The sequence below is a fragment of the Eptesicus fuscus genome, chromosome 1, assembly GCF_027574615.1.
Source record: "Eptesicus fuscus isolate TK198812 chromosome 1, DD_ASM_mEF_20220401, whole genome shotgun sequence".
Taxonomy (NCBI): Eukaryota; Metazoa; Chordata; class Mammalia; order Chiroptera; family Vespertilionidae; genus Eptesicus; species Eptesicus fuscus.
This window is the reverse complement of record NC_072473.1, coordinates 126643883-126671794: the sequence shown is the minus strand read 5'-3', so window position 1 is coordinate 126671794 and position 27912 is coordinate 126643883. Positions and strand designations below refer to the sequence as shown.

General features: G+C 41.1%; 1 protein-coding gene across 5 annotated transcripts; it reads left to right on the top strand.

Annotated features, from left to right (window-relative positions):
• The first annotated feature begins 789 nt into the window (after window positions 1-789).
• On the top strand, window positions 790-26583 carry RRAGB (Ras related GTP binding B). 5 transcript variants are annotated; one of them, XM_008158281.3, is made up of 11 exons: window positions 790-1416; window positions 2313-2346; window positions 6684-6783; window positions 11117-11200; window positions 13109-13175; window positions 15750-15972; window positions 18671-18766; window positions 21192-21314; window positions 23228-23319; window positions 24383-24498; window positions 26064-26583. In XM_008158281.3, exons 1-11 carry the CDS (start codon window positions 1325-1327, stop codon window positions 26159-26161), a joined length of 1125 nt encoding a protein of 374 aa, XP_008156503.1. In that variant the 5' UTR covers window positions 790-1324; the 3' UTR covers window positions 26162-26583. The 5 variants fall into 5 exon arrangements, with proteins under 5 accessions (XP_008156503.1, XP_008156504.1, XP_054569702.1 ...); XM_008158282.3 differs by lacking the exon at window positions 11117-11200; XM_054713727.1 differs by lacking the exon at window positions 11117-11200 and having other exon boundaries at window positions 2313-2385.
• Window positions 26584-27912: the final 1329 nt, after the last annotated feature.

Below are 27912 nucleotides of genomic sequence, written 5' to 3'. Positions count from 1 at the left end.
ACGTTTATATAAATATATTTAATATATACATTTATATATACTAAATATACAAAAGGGCTTAAGATGAAAAGCAAGAGGCCCCTAACTTCCTATCCCCTGCCTCTTTGAACGCTTTTGGCCATTTTTTCCTGGTGGTCTCATAATCTAAACATACTAAGTATATACCTATCAGCAGTCCCTCATGATCAATTTGGGGCTTCATCTATTGACTTTTTACTATGGTATATGAGAACGTATTCCCCTTCCCGTTTTAAACAAGTGGGGAGATAGGGGCGTGTCCTAGAATCTCTGATGCACCACTGGTCCCAATAATAACTTTCCTTGAGCGCTATGTGGTAGACACAGTAGCCATCCGTTCAGATGCTATTAACTCATTTCATGACAAGCTCCGTTCTAGGGACTGATCTTTTAAAAAAAGGAAGCTAGAAATTTCAAAAATAAATTCACCAACAATGTGAAGGGGGAAAGAGCAGTTAAAAAAAAAAAAAAGCTAGCTTTGCGGCACTGAAATCACAACCGTCTCCTTTAACTCCTCCACTCATCGCGTAGGCGGGTGGGACCCGGATAGCCCCCCAGGGGAGCGCCAGCCGCCGGGCGGGGCCCCCACCGAGCCGGGGCCCACGTGACGGCGCTAGGGGGGCACTCTGCCTTTCTCCGCGCAGTCTCTATGGTACGCTCCTCGGCCCCCGCGCCTGGGGTAGCGGCAGTCACGTGACGGGCTCTGGGTTTACGGCAGGTGCCCACGTGATCCCGGCCTGCAGTCGTGTGGCTGCAGTGAAGTACCTGGGCTCCTGAAGGGCGGGCGGTTAGGTCGTAAACGTCGCCACCGCCGCCGGCGGACTCTCGGGGTTGGGCGGGCTCGGGCCCCACGAGCCCACTGAGGGGATCGTCGCTTAGTGCCTGCACGGGTCTGCTCTTCCTGCCACCTCTGCCTTCGCCATCCCCACCTCTTTTGCGGGTGAAGTCACCTTTGGGGTTTCGAGACCTTGGGGCGTGAGGCCCAAACTCGAGACCCCCTTACCCCCCACCTCACCCCCTCTTTCCCGCTCCTCCCCACCCCCCCGCTCCTCCTCCATTTCTTCCTTTGCATCACCGCATCCCTTAGCCTTGGAGCCGGCCAGCTCGGCTGTGCCTTGGGGCCAAGTTTGAGGTGGTAAAAGGTAACTGGGGAAAGCAGCCCCCCAGTGGACAAAGGCGAAGGCAAGAACAGAGCAGGCCTAGGGGCTGCAGGCGTTGAGAATAGGCGGCTGAGGGGGTGGCCAAGGAGGGGGGGACATAAAGCGTACTGCGGCTTTAGAAGGGACTGCAAAGGACTTGTTGCGCGATGGAAGAATCTGACTCCGAGAAAAAGATGGAGAAAGAGAATCTGGGGCCAAGAGTGGATCCTCCCATAGGGGAGCCGGAAGGATCGCTTGGGTGGGTGAAGGGTATTATGCCAAACGTGGAAATAGGGGTGGGGGTGGGGAGCGAGGGGCTGCTGACTGAAGAGAGTATTGTGAATGAGAACCCCCCACCCGCGATCATCTGCTTCTGTTTACCAGTAAGGTTGATGAGTATCATGCTTTTGGCGACTGGGGAAACTAAAGAGGGCTGGTTGGTAACTGGGTCGAAAAAAACCCTTGGGTTTTTTTCAGTCCCTAATACCAGCCCTGGAAGGTGTGTTCTAAATGAGGTGACGGTTCTGAATTGCTTTGAATGATCAATAAAGGAGATTTGGCATCATCGTATTGAGGATGAGAAGACTTAAAGGAGGAGGGTTGGTATTGCCTGGGCAGAGATCATGGACTTGAGAGCGCTTTCTGTGCCAATTTGTATCTGCAATTGAGTCTTGTATTTTATATCCTTTGTGCCTGCAATGAGTGAAATAGGACTTGGAAGGACAGCTGAAGGGTTAAAGATGCTCCCACATTTTTAAAATCGGAGGCTGGCTTATAAAAAAACAACAGAGGACATTTAAATACGACAATATTGTTTGCTTTGTTAAAGCACTTGTGTATGTTGCTTTGCTTAAAAAAAAAATGTAAGGTAATGAAAAGTGGAATCTTGCATTTTAATGGCTCATTTATATTCCTAAATAAATATAACTAGGAGCTGTCTCCTGAGCATGTAATTAGGGGCTAGGTTAGCATAAACCCAGTTGTATAATTTAGGAAAATGAGGGCCTCTACGCAACTGAGGTGCCACACACAGCCGTTCTCAGCTGTTGTGCTAAACATGCCCTTTTGCATCTCTGTATTGATTTGTGTTTCTTTAATCCCAATTTCTGAGGCAGTTGGATCATGGAAATTCTGTCTTATGGTTTATATCTGCAGGTGGGCGCTGCCAAATACAGCCTTGAAGAAAAAGGTAAGATGCATTAAGTACATCAAAAACATGAAGTTGAAGGTAAGAAGTTACTCTTCAGAAAATTCAGTGTAACCCATGTTTCCTGGACTGTTGCAGAAACCTTCTACATGTTCTCCCTGACTCATGTCCCAGTCTTTACTTGTTAATTTAATTTTTCTGAGACATATATCTATCTGGGTCATTCACATATTTAACTTTTTGTAACTCCTCAAAGCCCATAGGATAAAATCCAAGGGACTTCATGGCATAGAATGCTCTTTAAAAACTGATTCCTGACTAAACCATCTACCACACCTATGCACCTTATCATAGCCATACAGAATTTGTTTTTCTCCAGATGTACAAATTAATTTGCATTTTCTGCAAGCCATACACACACATACACAGGCCTCTGCCTGCACATTTTTGTTGAACCCAACTCAAATGTTACCATTATAGGGTCTTTTTAAAATTATATTTTTATCGATTTCAGAGAGGAAGGGAGAGAAATATCAATGATGAGAGAGAACCATTGAATGGCTGCCTCTTGCACCTCCCCCACTGAGGATCGAGCCCTCAACCTGGGCATGGGCCCTGACTGAATCAAACCGTGACCGCCTGGTTCATAAGTTGATGCTCAACCACTGAGCCACACCAGCTGGGCCACTATAGGATGTTAATATGAGTTCTCCAGGTGGAATTGAATGCTCTTTCCCTTGTGCTCTATGGTACCCAACTTGCCCTTTAGGCAGAATTCATAAGAGCACAGCTCTGGAGCAAGTTTTTTAACCTCTGGGGCTTTTATGTTCTTCATTTGTAAAATGGTGATAATATTACCTATCTCATAGGGTAGTTGGGAAGTTTAAATAAGCAAATACATGTAGAGTACTTCGATCAGCACCTAACACAGTCTTTTATAAACAATTGAAGCAAGATTTCTTAAATTAAAACAAAAGACCCTTTGATACAGCATGGATGGACCTGGAGAGTATCATGCTAAGTGAAATAAGTCAGAGAAAGACAAGTGTCACATGATCTCACTCATGTGGAATCTAAGTAACAGACTGATGAATGGAGTGGATCCAGAGACACGGAAGCATAGAATCTCAGGGAAGGTGGGGGAGGGTGGGTGGGGTGGTGGGAAGTACTCAACCAAGATCCTTGTATTTGTATATAAATGGCCCATGGCCACAGACAATGGGGTGGTAAGGGCCTGGCGGGGGGGGGGGGGGGGGCTGGAGGGAGTCAATGGGGGAAAAAACGGGACATATGTAATACTTTCGACAATAAAGAATTATTTTTTAAAAAAGAAAAAATATTTATCATATTTAGGCTTAACTTCATCTAATAATTATTACCGAACTTTCCGGCGTATAAGACGACTGGGTGTATAAGATTTTCCTGGGTTAAAAAGTCGTTTTATACGCTGGAAAATACAGCATTTTGGACTATATTGATGGGATTAGATATAATGGATTAGATATATTGGACTACCGTATTTTCTGGCTTATAAAACGACTTTTTAACCCAGGAAAATCTTATACGCCCAGTCGTCTTATACACCGGAAAATACGGTATATAAAAAACTCTGCTTTGCTAAGGGGATGTTCTTGATGAGCCTGTCTAAAGTTATTAATAAGGCTATCTAAAAATAACAGAAATTTGTGCATGAATAAGAAAAACAAAACGTTTTTTATAACAACTTTATACTGGCTCATGATTAACATTTCCTTAGTGCAGTGGTCGGCAAACTGCGGCTCGCGAGCCACATGCAGCTCTTTGGCCCCTTGAGTGTGGCTTTTCCACAAAATACCACGGCCTGGGCGAGTCTATTTTGAAGAAGTGGAGTTAGAAGAAGTTTAAGTTTAAAAAATTGGACTCTCAAAAGAAATTTCAATCGTTGTACTGTTGATATTTGGCTCTGTTGACTAATGAGTTTGCCGACCACTGCCTTAGTTCGATACAGTTACATAGCTATCTAGCTAGATTAAATTGAGCTTGAGTGCAGTGTACTTTCATTAATCCTCCCTATATTTGTAATTAGAAACTTTTATAAATTATTTTAGGGTTGAAGATAGAACATGTACCCCTCCCTTCATTTGAAAAGCAAGGTGATTGGAACTCTGTTTCATAAATTTGAAGACTCTTAGAATTCCCCTTATCCAATTCCCTTCTAGTGCAAGAATCTATAGCATCTCAGACAGGTGTTTTTCTGTCTTTGTTAAATGCTGACCTTGACAGGAAGGTTATTCACTGTCACAAGGCCAGTCTTTCCATTGGACAATTCTCATTGTTAATAACGTGCTTGTTTTATACCAAGCATGTCAAACTCGCAGCCAGTAGGCTGTATGCCGCGAGTTTGACATGCTTGTTAATACCTTTGTTTTGATAGTTTGTTCATTCATTTGAGGAACATATTTTGAGCATCTGTTATATGTTAGGCACTGAAGATACCAAGGGGATTCTCTCTGTTATTCAGGAGCTCAGACCAAAAAATGGGCTAACTGCAATGCATTATGGTCTGTGCGGTGCTATAAGAGTGTCATGGAAGGGCAGAGGTGAGAATTACCTAAGCCAGCCTAGCATATTGGGGTCAGAGAAGCTTTTTGTTGTTGTTAATCCTCACCCAAGGATATTTTTTATTTTCAGAGACAGTGGAAGGGAAGGGAGTGAGGAAACGGGGGAGAGAAAGAGAAACATTGATTGGTTGCCTCCTGCACACACACACACACATACACACCCCAACAGGGCTAGGGATTGAATCTTCAACCCAGGTACATGCCCTTGACTGGGAATCAAACCTGCGACCATTCGGTGTGCAGACTGGTGCTCTAATCACTGAGCAACACCGGCCAGGGCCAGATAAGCTTTTTGAGGAGATGGTCACTGAACTGAATTTTGAAGAATGGGTGGAGATTAGCTGAAGAAAGAAAAGGGAATGGAAAGCTACTGGCAGAGAGTACAAGGTGAAACAAAGACATAGTGCACAGGTCCCTGGAGATCTGGGAGCAATGAAAGGAACTACGAGCAGTTCAGTTCCGTATGGCTGGACAGTAAAAGTTCCAGGCAAGGAGGGTCAGAAGATGAGGGCAGAGGAATAAACAAGCCAGATCAGGGGGTGTGTTATATGTAGTTTAAGGACTTTATCCTGGAGGCCAGTGGTCGGCAAACTGCGGCTCGCGAGCCACATGCGACTCTTTGGCCCCTTGAGTGTGGCTTGGTGTTAGAACCATTTCTTCAAAATAGACTCGCCTAGGCCGAAAACCGACTTCTGCGCATGGGCCACGAAGTTTCAATCGCACTGTACGTGCGCAGCCGCACGTGGTATTTTGTGGAAGAGCCATACTCAAGGGGCCAAAGAGCCGCATGTGGCTTGCGAGCCACGGTTTGCCAACCACTGCTGTAGGCCATGGGACATTTGAAAAGAAAAAAGAGACAGCAAAATCATGGAGGTCAGTAGAAAGGATGAGATGGGTAGCAGAGATGGAAAGGTTGACCTTGAGCAGGAGGAAAAAACTTTCGGTTATACTGAAATCTCCTGTCCTATAGTTCAGTGCACAAAACATTAGATTATGCGAGATCAGGGTTCAGTTTCCTTTCAAGTTGCTATGTCGCTAACATCGTCTTTTAAAAATACATATATTTTTAGCCCTGGCCGGCTTGGTTCAGTGGATAGAGCGTCGGCCTGCCGACTCAAGGGTCCCAGGTTCGATTCCGGCCAAGGGCACATGCCTGGGTTGCGGGCTCAATCCCCAGTGGGGGTCGTGCGGGAGGCAGCCGATCAATGATTCTCTCTCATCATTGATGTTTCTATCTCTCTCTCCCTCTCCCTTCCTCTCTGAAATCAATAAAGAAATATATATATATATATATATAAATACATATATTTTTAATGATTTCAGAGAGGAAGGGAGAGGGAGAGAGAGAGAGAGAGAGAAACATCAATGATGAGAAAACCATTGATCAACTGCCTCCTGCATGCCCCACACTGGGGATCAAGCCCGAAACCCAGGCATGTGCCCTGACCGGGATGCTCAACCACTGAGCCATGCTGGCTGGGCATTAACACAGTTTTGAATATATGATAGTGTATACTAATAGCATAATAAACTCACTGCAGTTCTGTTGCCAAGAGGATGTGTGACTCATGACAGCTAAGCATCTGGGCCCTGGAATTCTGGGTATTCTGCCTTTACCGTTGGTTGAGGAGTTAGTCGCCATTATCCGCAGCAGGTTGTTGGTACTGTTACTTCAGGAAAACATCAAGTACAGGAGAGAGAGAGAGAGATCCCTGTAGACTTGATTTGCTTTAGATTGCTAACTTCTTTTCATTCTTTTCCCCCCCACTTTGTCCTTAGGTGCTATTGATGGGTAAAAGTGGGTCTGGTAAGACCAGCATGCGATCTATTATCTTTGCAAATTATATTGCCAGAGACACGCGTCGACTTGGTGCAACAAGTAAGATGTTTTATCTTATTGTAAAGTCAGGTGATCTTAACTCTTAATGATCCGCATAACACACTTGGTTGCAGTAACTTGGCCATGCAGAGGTTGAAAGATTTGTTTTGCAGCATGTTTTCCCTGTTTGCATTTCTTCGCAGAGGTGTTTGGCCTAATTCTGGCTACTACTGCTTGCGCTCTTGGGTGCTTCTTTTCTAGGTTGCTTACCAAGTGGGATGCCCGTGTGCAACTTCTTTTTTACCCTGCTTTTTCTTAAACAAGCGTAGGGATCTTTTTGTTTGTTTGTTCGTGTTTTGTTTTTTGTTTTTTTTTGGGGGGGGCAGGTATGTGTTTTTTAACTGTTATTATGTAAAAGGAAATTAATTGATGGGTATTAACAAGCATAACAATAAAATCGCCAAAAGATTTTTTTTTAAGCAGCTGTTAGTCCTAGGCTTCATTAAAAGGTAAATTGCTGGGGGGGGGGGAAGGGGTTATGAGAGGGAGGTTAACCTAATCTGTGCTCTGCTGTTTCTCTTCCTGGATACACATGGATGTTCTCACTGGAGTTCTGGCTTCGACTTGAGGAATGTTTCATTGCCCTTGATGGTTTGAATGTTAAATCTGGCTGCCTCGTGTCGGCCCATTGGGCTGCCAGTGGATCCACGCTCCTGAGAGATCCCTTTGTCTCTAGGCTGTAATGCCATTTCATTTTGCAGCATCCAAGCATTTCTGGATCCTCTCATGGTCCTTGGCCTTTAGGTGATGAAGCCATTGCCCTTATCTGGCTTTTAAAGATTTCCTGATGTGGGTTTCTAGCATCCTGAACATTTTCAGGGACGAGTCTCCCACTACTTCATAAGGTATCTCACTGTGGTTTGGAGAACAACAAACATTTTAAAAACACCTTATGTTCCAGATGCTAGGATACAAAGGAGAAGGGAGACCTCATTTCTGTGCTAGGCGTGTAGTATCGACTCTCAATTGGAGCAGCTCTAATGGTTAGAAAGCCATTTCTTGGTTACAGCCTCGAGTCTATTTCCCTTTATTTCTGTTGGCTGGCCCCCTTTCCGCTCTCTTGAGCCTCTACAAATATTTGTGTATGATAAATGTCTCAATCAGTCCTAGCCATCTCTTACCTCCCAAGTCTTATCTTCCTGAGGTCAAACATCTCCACTTCCTCCATCTGTTCCTCACTTGACATAATTTTGAAGGATTTTTAAGGACTTGTTTGAACATATCTACATTTTTCTTAAAGTGCTAAGACTCGAATGTTGATGTGGCCTGATTAGGGCAGATAAAATTGTCACATCTCATATTCTGGGCAGCACCGTCTGGCTCTCTTTTTTTGTGGAGTGACTTTCATTATGTTGAGTCATATAAAAACACCCAATTTCTTTTCACATATATTATCATCGAAACACGTATTCTCCTGATTCTTGTGCAGTTAATATTTTGAACCTAAGAATGAATGCTTACCTCTATTCAGTTTCGTTCGTTTTAGCCCATGACATGTTCCTGAACTCAGTGTTTGTTAACTGTGAAGTCCAGCACAAAAGTCGCTGTCTTACTGGGCTTCAGTTTCCTTATCAGTAGCAAAGAGGGTAAATCCTATCTTTAATTCTTTCATCTGATATGTTATTTATTCTTCCTAGCCTTTGTACAGTTCATACACTGGATAAACATCTCCTCTAGTTTTTAGCTAAGTAGTCCATCAGAAATTTTGGTCAGGACAGGGTCCTTTGGCCTATCATGCCTCAAGAGACTTCCTTCTAGAAAGTACCTGTCCAGTTTCCTCCCTGTCTTGATTTGCTAAATTTTAACTTTTTTTTCCTGTTCTTCCAAGTTAAATATCTGGGCCTAATAATCACATGGTTTTAGTAGATTAGAGGAAGCTAATGTTTATTGTATGCTATTTTGTTTACTTTAGTCCTTATATGAGCTTCATTTTCATAGATGAGGAAAGTGTGACCCAGGAGTTCAGCTCACTCAACTCGAAAGCCTGAAAGCTGGATGTCAGTCTGTGCTCCTGCTCCATTCATTATGCGACAGCCGCAATTCTTGGAAGACTTCTTTCTCTTTGTGTTTTAAATTCTGTACATTTTATTGAAGCACCTTTTTTCTCGTCCAGTTAATATTTTCGTTTTTAGGGAATTAGCAGAGTTTACGTACTACCCTAAGTCTAGTGAATAGTCTTGCGATCCAAATTTCAGAACTATTGTAGCTACTTAAAATAGTTTTAAAATAATCTAGCTGCATCATTGAAATGTTATAAACAGTACGTTGCAAATTATATGACTCCGTATACATCAAAGCAGGTCGTTTATTCAACAAGTGCTTTTCCAGAGCTTCCTATGTGCCAGGCGCTGTGAATGGGACAGAGATCTTGCCCTTAAAGATATCTCAAGCGGGACCGTCATTGATAATACTTTGTTAGCAATTACTGTATTTCCTTAAAGGTAGTAAAAGTTAATACTTTAAAATATTGTGTTCACCTTCATGCTTTAGTGTATCATTAACTAGTTCGTCATTGGGTTCTACTGCTTAACTTATAGACTAAAAATACATTGGTTTTTACTTGCTATTCCTTTGTATGCAGCTTTTAAAATTTTCTTTAAAAAGTAGTAAAAGAGTACTTCAAATATATTACATCACCTTTCATGTGTAGTGTTTTTTCTAGATTGTCATTGATGAAAAAGTCCAGTTTTATTCTGTTAAACTTAGAGTCTACTTGTTTTGAAATTTGAAGTAAGGATACAGAATGGTGATAATAATGACTTCATTAGGGGGCTGTTAAAATGTGTTTGTGTTGGAAGAGTAAATTTGTCAATGAAAATATGATTATGAAGTAATTTATTCTAAAACACTGTTGACGGCTCTGAGATTTCCGATCTTCTCAAAATTCTGTTCCCTTGGCTTTTCTTTAATGCCTTATTACCCTGGTTTTCTTCCTTCATCTTTAATCAGCCCTCCCTTTTTTTTAAAGAATATTTTTTTTTCTTTCTGCCCCATAAATGTATGTGATTTCCCAAAGTTCTGTTCTTGGTTCGTTTCAGTTGCTCTTATAATAGAGGATAAGACTAGGAGAGCCAGAGGGCCATATAGGAGACAGGAGACTAAAGAGGGAGGCAAAAAGTGGGTTTTAGATCATAAAGTGCCTTATAAATCATGCCAGGTAGTTTGAACTGAGAGTAGAGGGCAGCCCCTAGAGAATTTTAAACAGAAAGTAACAGTTATATTTTAACATTTTTAATGTTCAACTTTAAGGACAAGAGTATAATATTTGTGAAAAATTCAAACATCATAGAAGTGTAGAAAGTATATTCCTGTCCTCATTCTCAGGCCTTTTTTTTTTCTGAGTGTATACAATCATACATATATAGAATTATACAGAGATAACGTGTGTTGTTTTCTTTTTAAAGAAAACTGGAATAAAAATCTGCATTTTTGAGAGACCATTATATCTGTAATCTGAAGGATAGGTTAGGGGAGGCAAGGGTAGAGACAGGTTAACAAATCAGGAAACTATTTTAGTAGACCAGGTAAAAGATGATGGAGGCTTAACTTGGGTTAGGGTGGTGGTCATAGATACGATGAGAAGTAAATGGATTTGGGATGTATTTAACAGGTAGAGTCAATAAGACTTGCTGATTGATAGGTTTGGGGGGAATGGCGGGGAAAAGAGTGGACTCAAGGATGAAACCAAGGTTTTTGCTTAAACAACTGGTTACATTCCCTAAGATGGAGAAGACTGAAGGAGGAATAGATTTTATGGGAAGAATGGGGAGATGATGAATTATAGTTGCATACGTTGAGTTTGGGATACTTGTGGTTTAATCAAGTGAAGATGTCCACTATATGATTCAGGAAGGGAGGAGAGAAATCTGTATTAGAGATAACATATTTATGAGTTATCAGTATCCAAATGGAAAATAAAATAATATGAATAGATGAGCATGCCTAAGAGGAGAATACATAGGAGAGTAGGTGACCAAAGATGGAATCCCGAAGAACTCTAACATTTAAGGGACAGAAAGAAGAATAGGAGCCCATGAAGGAGGATCTGCCAAAAAGGTTGTAGACGTGATATCAGAGGCCGAGAGAAGAGAATTTTTTGAGAAGAGAGCAGTCAACAGTGTCATACTATAGAAAGTAAGACAAGGACTAAAAAGTCCACTGGATTTGGCAATGAGGCCATTGGTCACTTAATGAGAACAATATCTGTGATATGGGGAATAGAAACCAGATTTCTATTCCATGTGCTCCATATCTAAACAGTCACTGAATCCTGTCACTTCTTTTGTTATTGTCTTTCCCTTTCTCAGTAGCACTTCTTTCCATTTTTTTTTAGTACTAGACCGTTTACATAGTCTTCAAATTAATAGCAGTTTGAGCACCTACTCTCTCGTAGACTCTGTTGGAAATACAAGGACATGTAAGATATGATTCCTTTTCCAAGGAGGGGGAAGTAAAGGGGAGAAGGGAGGTAGTTTGAGCACCTACTATGTGCCAGGCACTTTATGTATGATAACTCCTTTAATCCTCACAGTAAGCCTGTGAGGTCAGTAGTATGCCTCCCAGCGTTTTTAATAGAAGAGGAAACTTATACTTCGAGGTTAAGTGACTTGCCCAAGGTCACACAGAGACGTAGAACTAAGAACTGTTTGGCTCCAGTGTCCGTTTAAAAAAAAATGCTCTGCTGCTTACGATACAGTTTATGAGAATCTTAAATTGCACAAAAGTTAGCAGCCAGTTTAGGCAACAGCTTCGAGCTAGTCATAGAAGAAATACCACTGTGTGCTTGATCGACTATCACATAAATTGTCAAGGTGATAGTTGCTCCACTTGGAGAAATTTCCAGGATGAGAATTTGTATTTTTCCACCTTGTGACTTTTAGTGCCTGGCAGAGAGTAGGTGCTTAGTAAATGTTTGAATGAATTCAGAGGGAGTGATGACGGTAAGTGGGGGTGGCCAGGTAGGGCTTTTAGAAGAGTGGGGGGTTTTAGTTGGGTCTTACAAGATGAATCTAACTCGGAAAGAAAGGTGGGGAGGACTTTCTAAGCAGATGGGCAGAGTAGGCAAAGTATAGAGGGCATGGGAGGGAAGAGTAAGGCAGAGGTCGCAAACAGGCAGACTGTGTGCTGGAAAAGGCCTGTAGATGTGTTTTGTTTGGCCTGTGCAATGTTTTCAAGAATTGGAAGTAGTTATCAACACGTAAATGTTTCCCTAAAAAATCTGGATTTCCCACTACGATTGAAAAATTGAAAGCTCTGTTAATCCTAAACCCATGTTCCTGCATGGCAAATGAGCTACAGCCGAGTAAACTGCCACTCACGCCATCGACCCCCTTGGGTAAATGTTTACTCTTCAGAAATGATTAACTTTGCTCTTGTATGTTTACTGGCCTGGCCCCTATTAGCAAGTTTGCGACCCCTGATGTCAGGGACATTGGGGGTTGGGGAGGTAGTGGGGTTTGGGAGGACTATGAATAAACCAGATTGGACTGGAGCAAAAGGCATCATTAATATGCCTCATTGGGGAATATAAAGGGAGACTGGAAGCCACATTCTGAAGGACCTTGAATGCCCCCCTATAGACATAGAGGAGCCTTTGTACGTTTTTTGAATGGGGAGTGACATGTTCAAAGTAGTGCTAAGAAGATGAACCTGGCAGTAGCCTAGAGGGTAAAATAAAGGGGGTAAGGCTTCCTGTTGGAAGGTAACTGTGGAGCTATTGTGGTTGTGTAGGCTTGAGATGGGAAGGGCCTTCCTTAATGTTAGTGGCAGGTTATAAAGCAAGGCGTGGGAATTGAGAGAGATTACAAAGGATAGCAATGAATGAATGTGGACAGAGGGGTCAAAAATGACCACCCCCGATGTGAATTTGGTCGGGTCAGTAATGAAAAGAAGGAAATCAATAGAAGGAGTGAATATGGTTACGTTGTATGTTTTGGGGGGTTTTTTTGGTTGTTGCTTTAAAAAAATTTTTTTGTGGAGGGCTTTGGTAGGGGTAAATGGGTCAGGGAAGCGCTATTAAATGGTATATGTCTCTGTCTTACATGTTGAGATTTTAACATTAGTATTTTAATTGGCAGTTGTTTCTGCTTTAAGCACTAAACTACTAAAAAGTAAAACGACTTACATGAGAGCCAGTTCTGTAGCTCAGGGTAATCGGGGTGCCACCTTGCCACTAAACCACGCTACTAAGCTGAAAATCACCTTCTTGTGGCTTTGAGCATTTCACTCCACTTTGGTCCTTCTAAATCCTGGGCTTAGTGCTTTGCTTAGTTTGAATTTCGCCTCGCATGCTGCAATTACTAGATTTGTCATATTTACCTTCCAGTTGATGTAGAGCATTCCCATGTTCGATTTCTGGGAAACCTGGTGTTGAACCTGTGGGACTGTGGTGGGTAAGTACCATCTGATTACTTGTGAGGCCAGTGGCAGTAATCAGCATGGAGAATGCACTTGAGTAACTACCATTCATAATAGACACATTGGTTGGCGTCGGTGGTCTAGTGGTGAGCATAGCTGCCTTCCATAATAGATACATTGGATAAAAATTTATTTAGAATTGGCATTTGATTACATCAAGATCTCTGACTTGAAAATATGTTTTTATTGATTTCACAGAGGAAGGCAGAGGGAGAGATAGAAACATCCATGATGAGAGAGAGTCATCACTGAGCTACACAGGCCAGGCTATGTATTAATTATCTCCAGGCAGTCTAAGCACTATCCGTAAGACCTGAGCACATACCTTTCCTCCGTGGAAGGAGTAGGAGACAGTGTTTTCTCTCATGTCCAAGGCAGTTCTCGAATATCCCATCATAAATGAACATTCACTGTGCTTATATGCTGGTATTGCTCCCTACCCTGTGGCCATTTGATCTTTGGCTGATGTGTAGTGTACTGGTGAGGAGCTTAGACTCTGGAGGTATATTAGCATTTGTATCTCAGCCCTGTTAGCTGTTGTCTTGCATTGATCACGTAAACTCTCTGAACCACAGTTTCTTCATCCATACAATAGAGATAATGATTGTGCCAACTCATAGAGTTGTTTTGATGATTAAGTAAGATAATATGTTAAAAAACGCATAGCCAAGTGCTTCACGAAATAAACAGACATGGTTAGCTCAGCATTTCCCAGTTCCTAGCATAGAACCAGACATGGACTAGGTGCTCAATGAGTATCTGCTAAAAACAACAATAAAATAGCCAAATATCCCATAAGAAAATGACTTCATTATTGCTAGCAGATGGATCACTTAACACTCTAGCAGATTTCTCCACACAAATCCTTCCTCATTACCATTGCTTCCAATTCTGTAATCTGTGTCAAGATCAGTCCAAGTCTCTTACTTTTAGGCAATAAGATGTTATAGTCATTTTTACACATAAGGCAGCTGAAGTCCAGTGAGATTATGCATCTCCTAAGGTCACACGGCGATTTATCTATTTATATGTATTTATTCATTATATATATATATATACACACACACACACACATACACACACACATATATATATATATGTATATGTATATGTATATATATAGTTAATCCTCACCTGAGGCTATTTTTCCACCAATTTTTAGAGAGAGTGGAAGGGAGCAGGGAGAGACAGAGAGAAACATCGATGTGAGAGAGACACATCGATTGGTTGCCTCCCACGTGGGCCCTGACCAGGTCCAGGGATTGAGCCTGCAACTGAGGTACATGCCCTTGTTCGGAATAGAACCTGGGACCCTTCAGTGGTCCGACACTCTTATCCATTGAGCCAAACCAGTTAGGGCTAAATATATTTTTATTAATTTCAGAGAGAAAGGGAGAAGGAGAGAGAGAGATGCATCGACCGGCTGCCTCCTACACACTGGGGATTGAGCCTGCAGTGAGGCATGTGCCCTGACTGGTGGTAATTGAACCATGACTTCCTGGTTCATGGGTTGATGCTCAACCACTGAACCACACTGGCCGGGCTACACAGCCATTTAATAGGAAAGTGCAGGACTGGCAGGTAGGTTCATGAGTTTTTTTCCCATAACAAAATTCTGGTTTTTGCTAGGCATCTGGTCATTGAGAATTCCTTGGGAAACAGTACACAGCCTAAGGAGCAAAGAGCAACGTTCAGCTAGAAAGTGTTCTTGGCCAAAACCGGTTTGGCTCAGTGGATAGGGCGTCGGCCTGCGGACTGAAGGGTCCCAGGTTCGATTCCGGTCAAGGGCATGTACATTGGTTGCGGGCACATCCCCGGTAGGGGGTGTGCAAGAGGCAGCTGGTCGATGTTTCTCTCTCATCGATGTTTCTAGCTCTCTGTCCCTCTCCCTTCCTCTCTGTAAAAAATCAATTAAATATATTTTTTAAAAAAAAGAAAGTGTTCTTGGAGTCATTTTCATATAGTTCAGAGTATTGACTGTTCTTCAGTAAATATTCACTGGGCACCTATTCAATGGCAGGCTCTATGCTAAAAGCTGGGAAACAGCGGCGAACAGTAACAGACCATGTTCCTTACCTTAGAGCTTTCTGTTTAGGGAAGTGAATGCCATTAATTAATAACTCATGCAGATGAGTAATACCACACTTGTAAATGTTAAAAAGTAAAAGGGCCTGTGGTGACTGGATTTGCCCGTCAGGGAGATCAGGGATGTTTTTTGTAAAGAAATACGGATTGAACTGCAATCTAAAGGGATAAGTAGGAATTAATGAGAAGTAGAGGTAGGGCCAGGTGAGACAATGAACAGCATGTGTCAAGGCCCCTCGGGGAATAGATGGTGGGCCTGGAGAACCAAGGACAGTTCAAAGTATGTTTGGAACACAAGGAGAGGGCCTTAGGGGAGTGCAAGGCTTAAGTAAGAAGTTGAAGCCAGACCGGTTTGCTATTATTCGCCCTGTCATTCGAAGCTTTTAGATTATCTTTCACGTAAGATAGGTCATAAGTAGAAGGGCCTAAACTGAGGACTTGCTTATTTTTTTTTTTCCTACTAGACAGGACACATTCATGGAAAACTACTTCACTAGCCAACGAGACAACATCTTCCGAAACGTGGAGGTTCTGATTTATGTCTTTGACGTGGAGAGCCGCGAACTGGAAAAGGACATGCACTATTACCAGTCCTGCCTGGAGGCCATTCTGCAGAACTCGCCAGATGCCAAAATCTTTTGCTTGGTGCACAAGATGGATCTGGTACAGGAGGATCAGCGGGATCTGGTAAGAAACAGAAAGGTGCTATAGGAAATGGTAGACATGCTTTGCAAACTTCTTTTATAGAAGTACTAGCGTTCCCGTTGCAGGAAAAATCCTGCAGTAGGGTTTCCTGCTGCACTCTACCCCGCCCTGCCTGCTCTCCTCCCTTGTCCCCAGCCCCGCCTTCTCTGCCAGCCCCCCTGCTTTTCTCCCTTCTCCCCCAGCCCACCCGCTCTTCTTCCTTCTCCCCTGGCCCTGCCTCCGCTCCTCTCTTCTCCCTCGGCCCCGCCTCCGCTACTCCCTTCTCCTCCCTCCGGCTTGCTTGCTTCTCTGCAGCTTTGCTCCCTTCTGCAGCTCTTGGCTTCTTTCTACGCTGTCTTGATATGCAAATTAGCCGCCATCTTTGTTGGGATAATTTGCATACTCATCCTGATTTGTTGGTGGGCGTGGCTTGGCTGGTGGGCGTGGCTTGGGCATAGCGAAGGTGCGGTCAATTTGCATATTTGTCTATTATTAGGTAGGATAGGGACATTTGTGCCATCCTTTTTTTCAGGGCAGAAATCTCCACCTAAGCTTTCAAAATAAAGTTTTGTCATTTTTGTGTGTGTGTACACACACCACACACACACACACACACACACACACACACACACATATATTTTAATCCTCACCCAAGGACATTTTTCCATTGATTGTTTAGAGAGAGTGGAAGAGAGAGGGAAAAAACAGAGAGAAATATCGATGTGAGAAAAACATAGATTGGTTGCCTTCTGCACGCGCCCTGACCAGGGCCAGGGCCAGGGAGGAGCCTGCAACCAAGGTACATGTCCTTGCCCGGAATCAAACTTGGGACCCTTCAGTCCGTCGGCTGATGCTCTATCCCAGTGGTTGGCAAACCACGGCTCATGAGCCACATGCGGCTCTTTGGCCCTGTACCTCAGTTGCAGGCTCAATCCCAGGATATGTGCTAGTCTTGAGTGTGGCTCTTCCACAAAATACCACGTGCGGGCGCGCATGTACAGTGCAATTGAAACTTCGTGGCCCATGCGCAGAAGTCGGTTTTCGGCCTGGGCGAGTCTATTTTGAAGAAGTGGTTCTAACGCCGAGCCACACTCAAGGGGCCAAAGAGCCACGTGTGGCTCGCGAGCCGCAGTTTGCCGACCACTGCTCTATCCACTGAGCAAAACTGGCTAGGGCATTTGTTCTTTTTTTTTTAACACTCAAAAACAAATTGTCCCTGGTAAGGGAAAGATAGTATTCATTTAATAAATAACTTTCAGATTTAGGTAAGGAACCCAACTATGTAATATCACTAAACAGCCTTTATTTTTTTTTTTCTTTCCCTTTTTAGAATTACATTTATTGGGGTGACATTGGTTAATATGGTATATAGGTTTCAGGTGTGGGTTTCTATGTTACAGGATCTGTATATTGCCCCTGTGTGCCCACCACCCAAAGTCAAATCTTCTCCCATCACCATATATTAGGACCCCCTTCACGCTCCACCTCCTTCCCTGTGGCAACCACCACACTACTGTGTGTGTTTAGGAGTTTCAGTTTTATATTGCTAAAAATTAGGGTCATGGAAAGAGGACCGAATCTTTTTATTCCCTTCTCTCCGGGCCTTGACTGGGGTCCAACCTGGGACCCTTCATTCTGCCGCTGGCACTGTCCACTGAGCCAAACCAGCTAGGGCAACTTACTGTTTTCCGAATGCTTATATAGATCTCTCCAAAGATACATTGCTGTTGTTTGTGGGATTTGAAACTTAATTAAGAAAGATATATTCTGTTTCATTAAAGATTCCGTCAGACTTGGAAATTTTGAAGTAAAAATGGCGAGGGTGCTTCTCCAAGTATCAATTTCAAATAAGATGGGTATTTCTATATATTAGTGAGGGACCCTTAAACAGAACCAATAAGTAAGTGTGTGTGTGTGTGTGTGTGTGTGTGTGTGTGTGTAGATAGATATAATAGAGGGAAGGGGTAGAGAGGTTGATTGATGGATTTTAAGGAATTAACTCAAACAATTGTAGAGACTGGCAAGTTTGCATTCTTCAGGGCAGGGCTATAGGCTAAAGAGGGAAGAGTAGATGTTGCAGCTCTGAGTCAGAAGGGAGCCTGGAGGAAGAATTCCCTCTTAAGGCCTTCAACTGATTGCATCAAGCCCACCCACATCGTGGAGGGGAATCTGCTTTAAGTCTACTGAGTTAATTATTAATCTCATCTAAAATATACTTTCACAGCAACATTTAAAGTGATCTTTGACCAAAGGTCTGGGTACCATGGCCTAGCCCAGTGGTCGGCAGACTCATTAGTCAACAGAGTCAAATATTAACAGACAACGATTGAAATTTCTTTTGAGAGCCAAATTTTTTAAACTTAAACTTCTTCTAACGCCACTTCTTCAAAATAGACTCGCCCAGGCCGTGGTATTTTGTGGAAGAGCCACACTGAAGGGGCCAAAGAGCCGCAGTTTGCCAACCACTGGCCTAGCCAAATGAATACATAAAATTAACCATCACAGGTAGGGTCACTTTTAGACCTGACCTAAAAACATTTCTGCCAGAATGTCTCTGAAGTACTGTACACATTGAAAAATCCCTCTGAGGAAAGAGGAAATGCTTTCTGTTTAAAATATGCAGAGATCATTATATCTCAGCTTTTGCAAAGAAAGAGGAGAGCTATATATACTGATCAGTGTGTTGGGCTTTTTCATTCAGATTTTTAAAGAGCGAGAAGAAGATCTGAGGCGTTTGTCTCGCCCACTGGAATGTTCTTGCTTCCGGACATCTATCTGGGATGAAACTCTCTATAAGGTGTGTATGTTTCTCCGAGTTCCCTCATTTTAGAGCATGAAAAAAAGCAAGAAGGGTATTATCAAAAAGATTTAAACTCTTTCATAGCCATCTAAATGTTGAACTAAAAAAAATAATAATAAATTGTTTGAAACATCAGAATTAACCTTAAGAGATTTTGGTTTTGATCTTAGATCGGGTCGACATGCCTACCAACCACACTGAATTAGCCAGTTTGGTCAGGATTGATTTGATACTGATATTCATGACAGCTGAGGTTTCATTGGCTGTCATCCATTTTGACCTGTTGTGGTCTCAGTGCTGATTGGAGCTGTGTCTAATATTCGGGTACTTCTACAGGATATGTGCTAGTCTGCCTAAGTTTGGATGGCAGGAGAAGAACAATATTTAAGGGAGAGATTGGCAAAGGGAGTCTTAGAATGAGACATGTCTGCCTAGAATTTGGTAGCATCCATTTTCATGCCAAATGGAGACTAGCATTCTTTTTTTATAAGTATGTTTTTATTGATTTCAGAGAGGAAGGGAGAGGGGGAGAGAGAGAAACATCAACGATGAGAGAGGATCATTGATCAGCTGCCTCCTGCATGCCCCACGCTGGGGATTGAGCCCACAACCAGGGCATGTGCCCTGATCGGGAAGCGAACCCAGACCTCCTAGTTCATAGGTTGACGCTTAACCACTGAGCCACGCCGGCTGGGCGAGACTAGCATTCTTTCAACCAGAAAGATTGTTCCTGCTGCTGGAATGGATACCACACCGCTTGCGGTAGTTGTCGAGGTTACAACAATAGCTGTGTTATGGGTAAAGCTGAAATGACCTTATAGGCACATAGGTTCCTTATCCTGCTTCCTCCCTTTCTCCTACTGATCCAGCGATTTGAAAGACTGGCTCCTTGACACCCTCCTGTGGTCAGACCTTTCCTTCAGACTGCTTCTGGTATCTGTTGACAAGTTTGACTCTGGGTAGGAAAAACATCCTTCTCTGTCCCTGGTAGCTACAGCCTCAGTATCAACTGCATCCGACAAGTATCTACAACCAGAAGCACAGAAACCTGATTTCTCAAGGAGAGAAAAAAACCCCACTGGACTTTAAATATAGCCATCGCTTTATTATTATTTTTTTTAACTAATTCATTCCCCCCCCCCCCCAATATTATGTTGACCCAGCCTCGCTCTATTAACAGATCATTTTTGAGATACCTGTCTAGGAAATACTGTTCTAGATTAATTTGGGCCGAATTTCTCTCAAAGCCTTATTCCCATAGAACAGGTAACCGTGAATAAGGATGGACATGACGCACTGATAAGAACCAGCTGCCGTGTGAAGGATGGCAATACATAACACGACCAAAGACAATTGGCTAATCACAACACTGCTGTGAGTGACAATGTCTCTGCTGTGGTTAGCTTTGGTGTCTTCTCCAAGGTAAATTCAGCAGTGACATTAACACCGACCTGGGAACCTGGAGCCTGAAACCCCATGCCTAAGTAATAAAACTAATTGGAGCAGAGACATGGCACTACTATCGCTTGCATAAATGTCGCATAGAGCTAACTTACATTTTTATATTCCGTTTTATTCTGCAAGCACTCATCACATATCCGCTTGATGCTGTAGGACGCACAAATGACTAAGACCAGGTTCCTGCCCTCTAGTGGGAGAGAAGAACATTACACACCTTGCCAGACAAATTAGAGCAAGATTGAAGGACATATTCTAATGGAGGTTCAAACTAAATTAAAGAGCCAGAAGAGAATAGAGGGAGGTGTGGTTAATTTCAACTCCTTTCACTAGTCATACTCCTCTAGATGAAGTCAGTTTTAGGCAAACACGCAGTGGACCATTTTAAATTCAATAATTTATATAGCTGAATATAAGCCTTTTGGAATGATAATGCCACTAATTTTTCTTAAAATTTCTCTTGTATGTTATCCCATTGAGGGGAGGGGCCATTTGTCTTTGTGGCTCTGATATTTTTTAAAAAAACTGATTTTTAGGTATATGTTAACTATAGCATCGTTAGGTTCTGATTTTTTAGTACAATCTGCACTGTTGGATTTAAATCTTTGTTGAATGACAGGAGTAGAAGCTTTATAGCCCAATAGGAGATCAGAGTTTTCAACTTTTCCTAAGATAACATGATGGAATTAAGTTATTTTTTATTTTTTTATTATCAATAGGAAAAAGTTTCTGCAGCATTTTACAAAAGTGTTTGAAATTTTTTAAAAAACTCCAACTGAAGGGTAAATGTCAAATATTAGCTTTGCTTTCTCATTTTATTTGTTTTATGTCATTGGTTATCAGTATTTGGGACTCAGTTATCACCGTGTTTTGCTGTCCATGTGTCGTAGTGTGCTTACTCATTTGCAAAGGTCTGGGACTGGCTGCCTGTTGGTAATATTCCACCACGTTTCTGTTCTGTTAGGCTTGGTCCAGCATTGTTTATCAGCTGATTCCCAATGTTCAGCAGCTAGAGATGAACCTGAGGAATTTTGCTGAAATTATTGAGGCTGATGAAGTGCTTCTATTTGAGAGAGCTACTTTTCTGGTGAGAACTTTCTTCTCTGCAAATATTACTTCACACTCACCTTCTTTTATTCAGCAGCAGAGGACACCATGGTGCTACTTTCTGGAAGAACCTTCTTCCTTCTTGTGTTTATGTTAACATGCCCAGCCTTATTTATACAGTAGTATTGTCAGTAAGCGACCTGAAAGAAATCCTTTGGTTTGTCACTCTTCGGTAGTTAGTAAAAACTTAGATTTTTGTAGGTATAATCTACAGCAGCAGTCACTAACCTTTCTGACCTTCTGGACCACCGGTTGGCGATGGCTGCTCCAAAGGTTTCCTTAAACCAGTGGTCTCCAGCCTTTCGGACCTCATGGACCACTAATGGTCTGCGGACCACCAATTGGCGACTGCTGATACACAGAGTTTAGATTATATCTGAAAATCACTGCTCATTTGTATTGAAGTATCCCTGTTTCCTATTGAATTTTATTATGAAACTAGTGGCCCGGTGCACGAAATTCGTGCAAGGGGCTTGGCTCTCGCAGCCCTGGCTTCGTCGGGAAGGTCGTCCAGAAGGACGTCCGGTCTAATGAGCATATTACACTTTTATTATTATAGATGAGGGTTATTTCCCTTTTGAGGAAGCTCACATCCCACCCTTTTCAACAAAAGACTGAGTTGAGAACTTTTAGCATGGAAGAGATGTAATGGTCAACTCACTGACATAGCTAAGAGTTCACATAGAGAGGCAGAATGGAAAAAAGAGGCATGTTGGTATTTTAATTTTTGTTATAAATTCAACTTAACTGTATTAAAGCCTACTCTGTGTGTGGGCCTGAGAGGCGATACAAAAACCAATATATTTATAAGTAAAATTTTTATTTTTTTAAATTATTTTTTTATTGATTTCAGAGAAGAAGGGAGAGAGAAACATCAATAATGAGAGAGAATCACTGATTGGCTGCCTCCTGCACGCCCCACACTGGGGATCAAGCCCACAACCTGGGCATGTGCCCTGACCGGGAATCGAACCATGACCTCCTGGTTCATAGGTCGACTCTCAACCACTGAGCCATGCCAGCTGGGCATATAAGTAAAATTTTAAATAACAGTAGCAGAAAGGAATTTGAGATGTCAAAAAGCACTGCATAAGTAATTGCTGATCAGCTCAGTAAATGTAACTCTTAAGAGCAATTTACAGTAAATAATTTGTTTCTGAGCTCTACCAATGCTTAGTGATTTTAGACACATTTCTTAATCTCTGAGCTTGGTTCCCTTTCCCTAAAATGGAGATAATAATATCTATCTCATAGGTTCTTGCAAGTGACTCAGTTTTGCTTCCTACTGAAAATTTTTACATCTGTATATTCAGCCTCGTTTAGGTTTTATTAAAATCTGAAAGTGTGAGGGACAGTATTCTCAACTGGCGGGGATGTCCATCCTGAGTAGGTTCATTATAAATAGTCAATTCTCAGAGGTTATAATCATTTCGTTAAGATTTTTAAATATAATACCAAAAGCCACTTGGTTATAGGCTTTATTAAAATTAAATACATTAAGTGTACCTCAAGAACAGCTAAGAATTTGTATATTTTTTTCTTTTTTGATTTGTATTTTTTTAATCAAAGACCATCCTCAGAAATATTGAAATAAGATGAACGTTTAATGATTAACGTAAGTGATAAAGAAGACCAACAAATCAAAATAGATAATACATGAATGATCTAATAAAATTATAACCAAACTGTATGGGATGAGTCATCCATGAGGATGTTGAAATTCTGCATAATGTTGGCAGCTTATGGGGCCGAGGAAAAGAAATAGTAAGCCAGGTGCCAAGTCTGCCCTGAAAATCAGGTGACCAGGAGACTGACAGATGCTGGCCTAGAGCTGTAACAGTGGGTGATATGACTACATTGCATGGATTTAAAGGGCATTGCTCTTTTTCATAGGTGATTTCTCACTATCAGTGTAAAGAGCAGCGTGATGCCCACAGATTTGAAAAAATCAGCAACATTATTAAGCAGTTTAAGCTGAGCTGCAGGTAAGAGGTCTTGTGGGATCTATTTACCTCTGGAAAAAATTAATGTTCTTTTGAGAGGTTCAAATAACTATAGTGGCCTACACTTCTATATCCAGAATAGTTCCTTCAATTTAAAAGAAAGCTGAAGTCTAAGGGAGTCTCCAGTTGACTAAGGTGAATGAAATTCATTGTCCTTTCGTGTAAACTCGAGGGATACAGAAGAAGCATATGAAAAATATCTAAGCAGAGTACCCTTTTGAGATGTTTGATTCTGTTTGGGAAGAAATAAAAAATGTCCAAGAGAGTTTTAAAAAAGAAGAAAGTAGGATAATTTACCCCACCAAATGCCAAGGTTTTCTCTGAAACTACAGTAATTAAAGTAGGGAGGTACTGATTCAGGAATGTTACAAAATAGAGTCTAGAAATGTCTAATCATATTGCCTCAGCTTGGATTAAATACAATTTGAGTCTTAGCGTTGTGAATATAGGCAGATGCAATGGCTGAACATCACAATTTATTAAATATCTAAGAATCACAATTCTTACTCTGGTACAACTTGGATACCCAGACAGTAGAATAGGTATGAGTTTATTCCTTTTATGCCTTAGCATAAAAGACACTTTGGGACTTTTTGGCATGTTTAATGCTAACGTTTTTAAGGAGAAATATAGAATGAAATGCAAATATAATTTCCTTGTTTGTTTTCAAAGAGATGGGATCATTTCTTGAATTTCATGTAACTAAAATTCAAAAGTTAATCTTAGTGATAGAGGAATTTCAACTTTAAAAGCTTCTTAAATAAAAGAGAAATCTTTTATAACATGATTTTTAACAGGGATCTAAGTCTAAACCCACTTTCATTTCACAGTCAATATCAAGGCCTAACTCTCTTTCTAAGTCACTTTCCAAACTATGATCAATTGAGCATTAGAGTTTCCTTGGAAAACAAAATGGAGCTAGTGATTAACTCTTAATGAAGAGGTCGGTTGAGGTATAATGCTATGAAAATGTTTTCCTAAAACATAAAAATTCTTATATTGCTATTATTTTATGTTTTTTGCTCTTTTCTCTTCTCTCCTATAGCAAGCTGGCTGCTTCTTTCCAGAGCATGGAAGTTAGGAACTCTAACTTTGCTGCTTTCATTGATATCTTTACATCCAACACTTATGTGATGGTTGTGATGTCTGATCCATCCATTCGTAAGTTTAAACTTAGCTAACATGGGTTCAAAGCCACATATTTTTTAAACTCATTGCCCTAGAGGTAGGACTTTGTTAGATACTGAAAAACTATTTTGTAGTGAGTGAGGATGGTTTTGCAACAGGTGAATGTACTTAAGGCCACTGACCTGTGTACATTTAGAAATAGATAAAATGGTAAATTTTTAAAAGACTTTATTGATTTTTTTAGAGAGAGGAGGGGAGAGAGAAACTTTCATGTGAGAGAAACATCGATCGGCTGCCTCCTTCACACGCCCTACTGGGGATCAAGCCCAGAACCTGGACATGTGCCCTAACTGGGAATCAAATTGGCAACCTTTTGGAGCATGGGTTGATGTCCAACTAACTGAACCACATGTCCAGGGCTAAATTTCTTGTTATGTATATTTTATCACAAAAAAAAAAACTAACTTAGTACTAGTAATAAATATTTTTTTCTATTTAATAAATGTATATTTTGAAGCTTAAAAATAATTTAGGCTCTATGGTATTTTGTTCTTGGGAACTTCAAAAATCAAATTACTAAATATAGGTATTTTCAAGAAAGGAGAACCCAAATGTATGATATATAGTATAGATTTTTTTAAAATATTTTTTTATTGATTTCAGAGGGGAAGAGAGAGGGAGAGAGAGTTAGAACCATTAATGGTGAGAGAATCATTGATCAGCTGCCTCCTGCTCACTCCCTACTGGGAACTAAGCCTGCAACCCAGGCCTGTGCCCTGACCAGGAATTGAACTGTGACCTCCTGGTTCATAGGACGACACTTAACCACTGAGCAACACTGGCCAGGCTAGATTTTTAAAAGACTAGTCAGTCTTAGCTCTGAACTATTAAATATTGACCATTTTATATGTCATTGTATATTTCTAAGTAGCATATTCCATATTTGTGTTATGGGCATAAAGGGAGATATTTGGGGCTTCCATGCCATAATAGCCAGATTCATTTCAACCATTAAAATAAAGGTTGTAGCAGTATTTTCATGATGTTCCCAGAAGTTTAAGTTATCTCTGATTCACTGTTTTTTTCTACCTTTGGTTAATATTAAAATGTAACATAAGCCTGGCTGGTGTGGCTCAGTGGTTGAGCATCAACCTATGAACCAGAAGGTCAGGGTTTGATTCCTGGTCAGGGCTCATGCCCAGGTTGCAGGCTCAATCTCCAGTGAGTGGCAACCGATCGATAATTCTCTCTCATCATTGATCTTCCTATTTCTCTCTCCCTCTCCCTTCCTCTCTCTGATATCAATAAAACATATTTAAAATATATAATATAATATAGGATAGTAGGTTTTATAGTATTAGCCCCCAAATAAAAATTTTTGATAATTTATGTTGTAAAGTTTGTGTTTATAATATAAACACATATACTTTTTCAGAAAAACTAAACTGTGCTTAACTTGGGGCTGCATATTCCTATATGTTGTCTGTGTCCTACTACGTTGAGGGATTTGGCTCTCTTTTGTTTATTTGTTTTTAATAGACATTCCTTTGACTGCCTGTACTTACTTTGTTGGGTATCTCCCCCACCCCTACCCCCAGCTTCTGCAGCGACTCTGATCAACATCCGCAATGCCAGGAAACACTTTGAAAAGCTGGAAAGAGTGGACGGACCAAAGCAGTGTCTTCTCATGCGCTAAACATTGCCAAAATGTTGTTTCAGAAAAGAAATTGAAATACTGTTTCTTAATCTTACTGTTGTATTAGTATATGTAGACTCTGAAATGTTGTGATGCTTACCACTTCTGTATTTCTTCCCTACTCCCCAGTCTTAATGTTTACCCTTGAATGCTATTTACTCAAATAGCCAGTGAGAAATTAGATGAGCTGTCCATGAAGCTGATCTGACATAAAAGTAGGTAATATGTGAGTGTTCTGATAATAAGGTTTTAATAGTGTGTTCTGATAATCTTGTTCCAATAGTTGTGTGTGCCAAAGCCTCTTCTAACATTGTCTTGTATTCCCTATAAGATAGTAACCTAGAACTTTGGAGTATTACTGTTCCTCAGCATGCATTAAAATAATCCTTAACTCCAATTACAAATAAACTTGCTGTTAGGGATTCAGTGTCTGTTTTTCTTTCTTGTTTATTTAAGTTTTTCCTAGGGAAGAGCAAGTTAATTTCACAGTCTAGAAGGGAACCTATTTCTTACTGAGAAATAGTACAAAATAAAGTTGGGTGCAAAGGATGGAGCCTGATTATAGCCTTAAATCTAGGCAGAAGAGTTTAGATGTAATGTGTTAGGAAATAGGAAACCATTGTAGGTTTTTGAGGAGGGGAATTACATGAAAGGAATGTTGAAAGAAAATTAACCTAGACTATATGGGCTGACCGATGGCAGTTGGGGAAGCTCTGGTAGTAATCTAGGCCTGAGGTGTGTTGAAAGCCTGTTCCAGGATGTAACTGGAGAAGGAATGAATAAAAAGTTGAGGAGAAATAATAGGATTTGTGAAATGTGACTCTTCTTTCTTTGAGGTCCAGAAATGGTGAATTTTATGTATTCTGTTATACCTAATGGGATATGCCTTCATTGTGCTAGTCAAGTAGCATTATTTTATTTGACTTCATCTCCTAAAGAAAACATGCATTGTGAACTGGGAGAAATGGAGCTTAACAACACACACTACAACTACTCAAAGCCCTAACTTTTTCAGTTTCCATAGATACGCTAACAGAACACAAATGCATTTAGGGAGTCTACAGCACAGTAGACTCATCTCATTTCTCGTCTCATGTTCTGAAGATACTTCTTTCAGACCACCAGAACTTCACCTTTTCCCATCATATTATCCCCAGTTGAGCGAGAGAGAGAGTTTTTCACTGAACAGCAAAGTACATATGGTTTTGGTAGTCTACATTATTTAGCTTAACAATCTCAAGTCTTAAAAGAACTGCACGGGACTAATTTGATCAATAATTGTATTCATCTTCTGGAGAAGGAGAGTTTTTTCAGTAGATGTTCCAGATTTTTTTGTCCTTTTAACACTTAGGAAAATGAGGAGAGCAAATGAACCGGGGATCTGTTCTCTGACTAATAGGAGTCATGATTTGGCATGACTCATTATCCTCAATACCTGGGGTGGTATTTGAAAGAGCTACTAAAAGCATTTTTTTAGAAGTTGGATAGATAGATATAGATATAGACATTAAATTATATGAGCACACAAAAAAACACAAAGTTATATCATTATTTGCTCTTGATTCATCTTGCTCAGATTCTAGTTATAACTTGGATGTCTAAAAGGATGAAAGGTTAGCAAAATAACATGATTCAACATAATCCTTCTTATGGTAATGACTATCCAGTCGTCTTTGTGATTGAAGACAAAAATATATTTTAAGGTAGAGCTGCTTAGACACAAGTAAACAAGTGCACAGTGAAGGCATGAA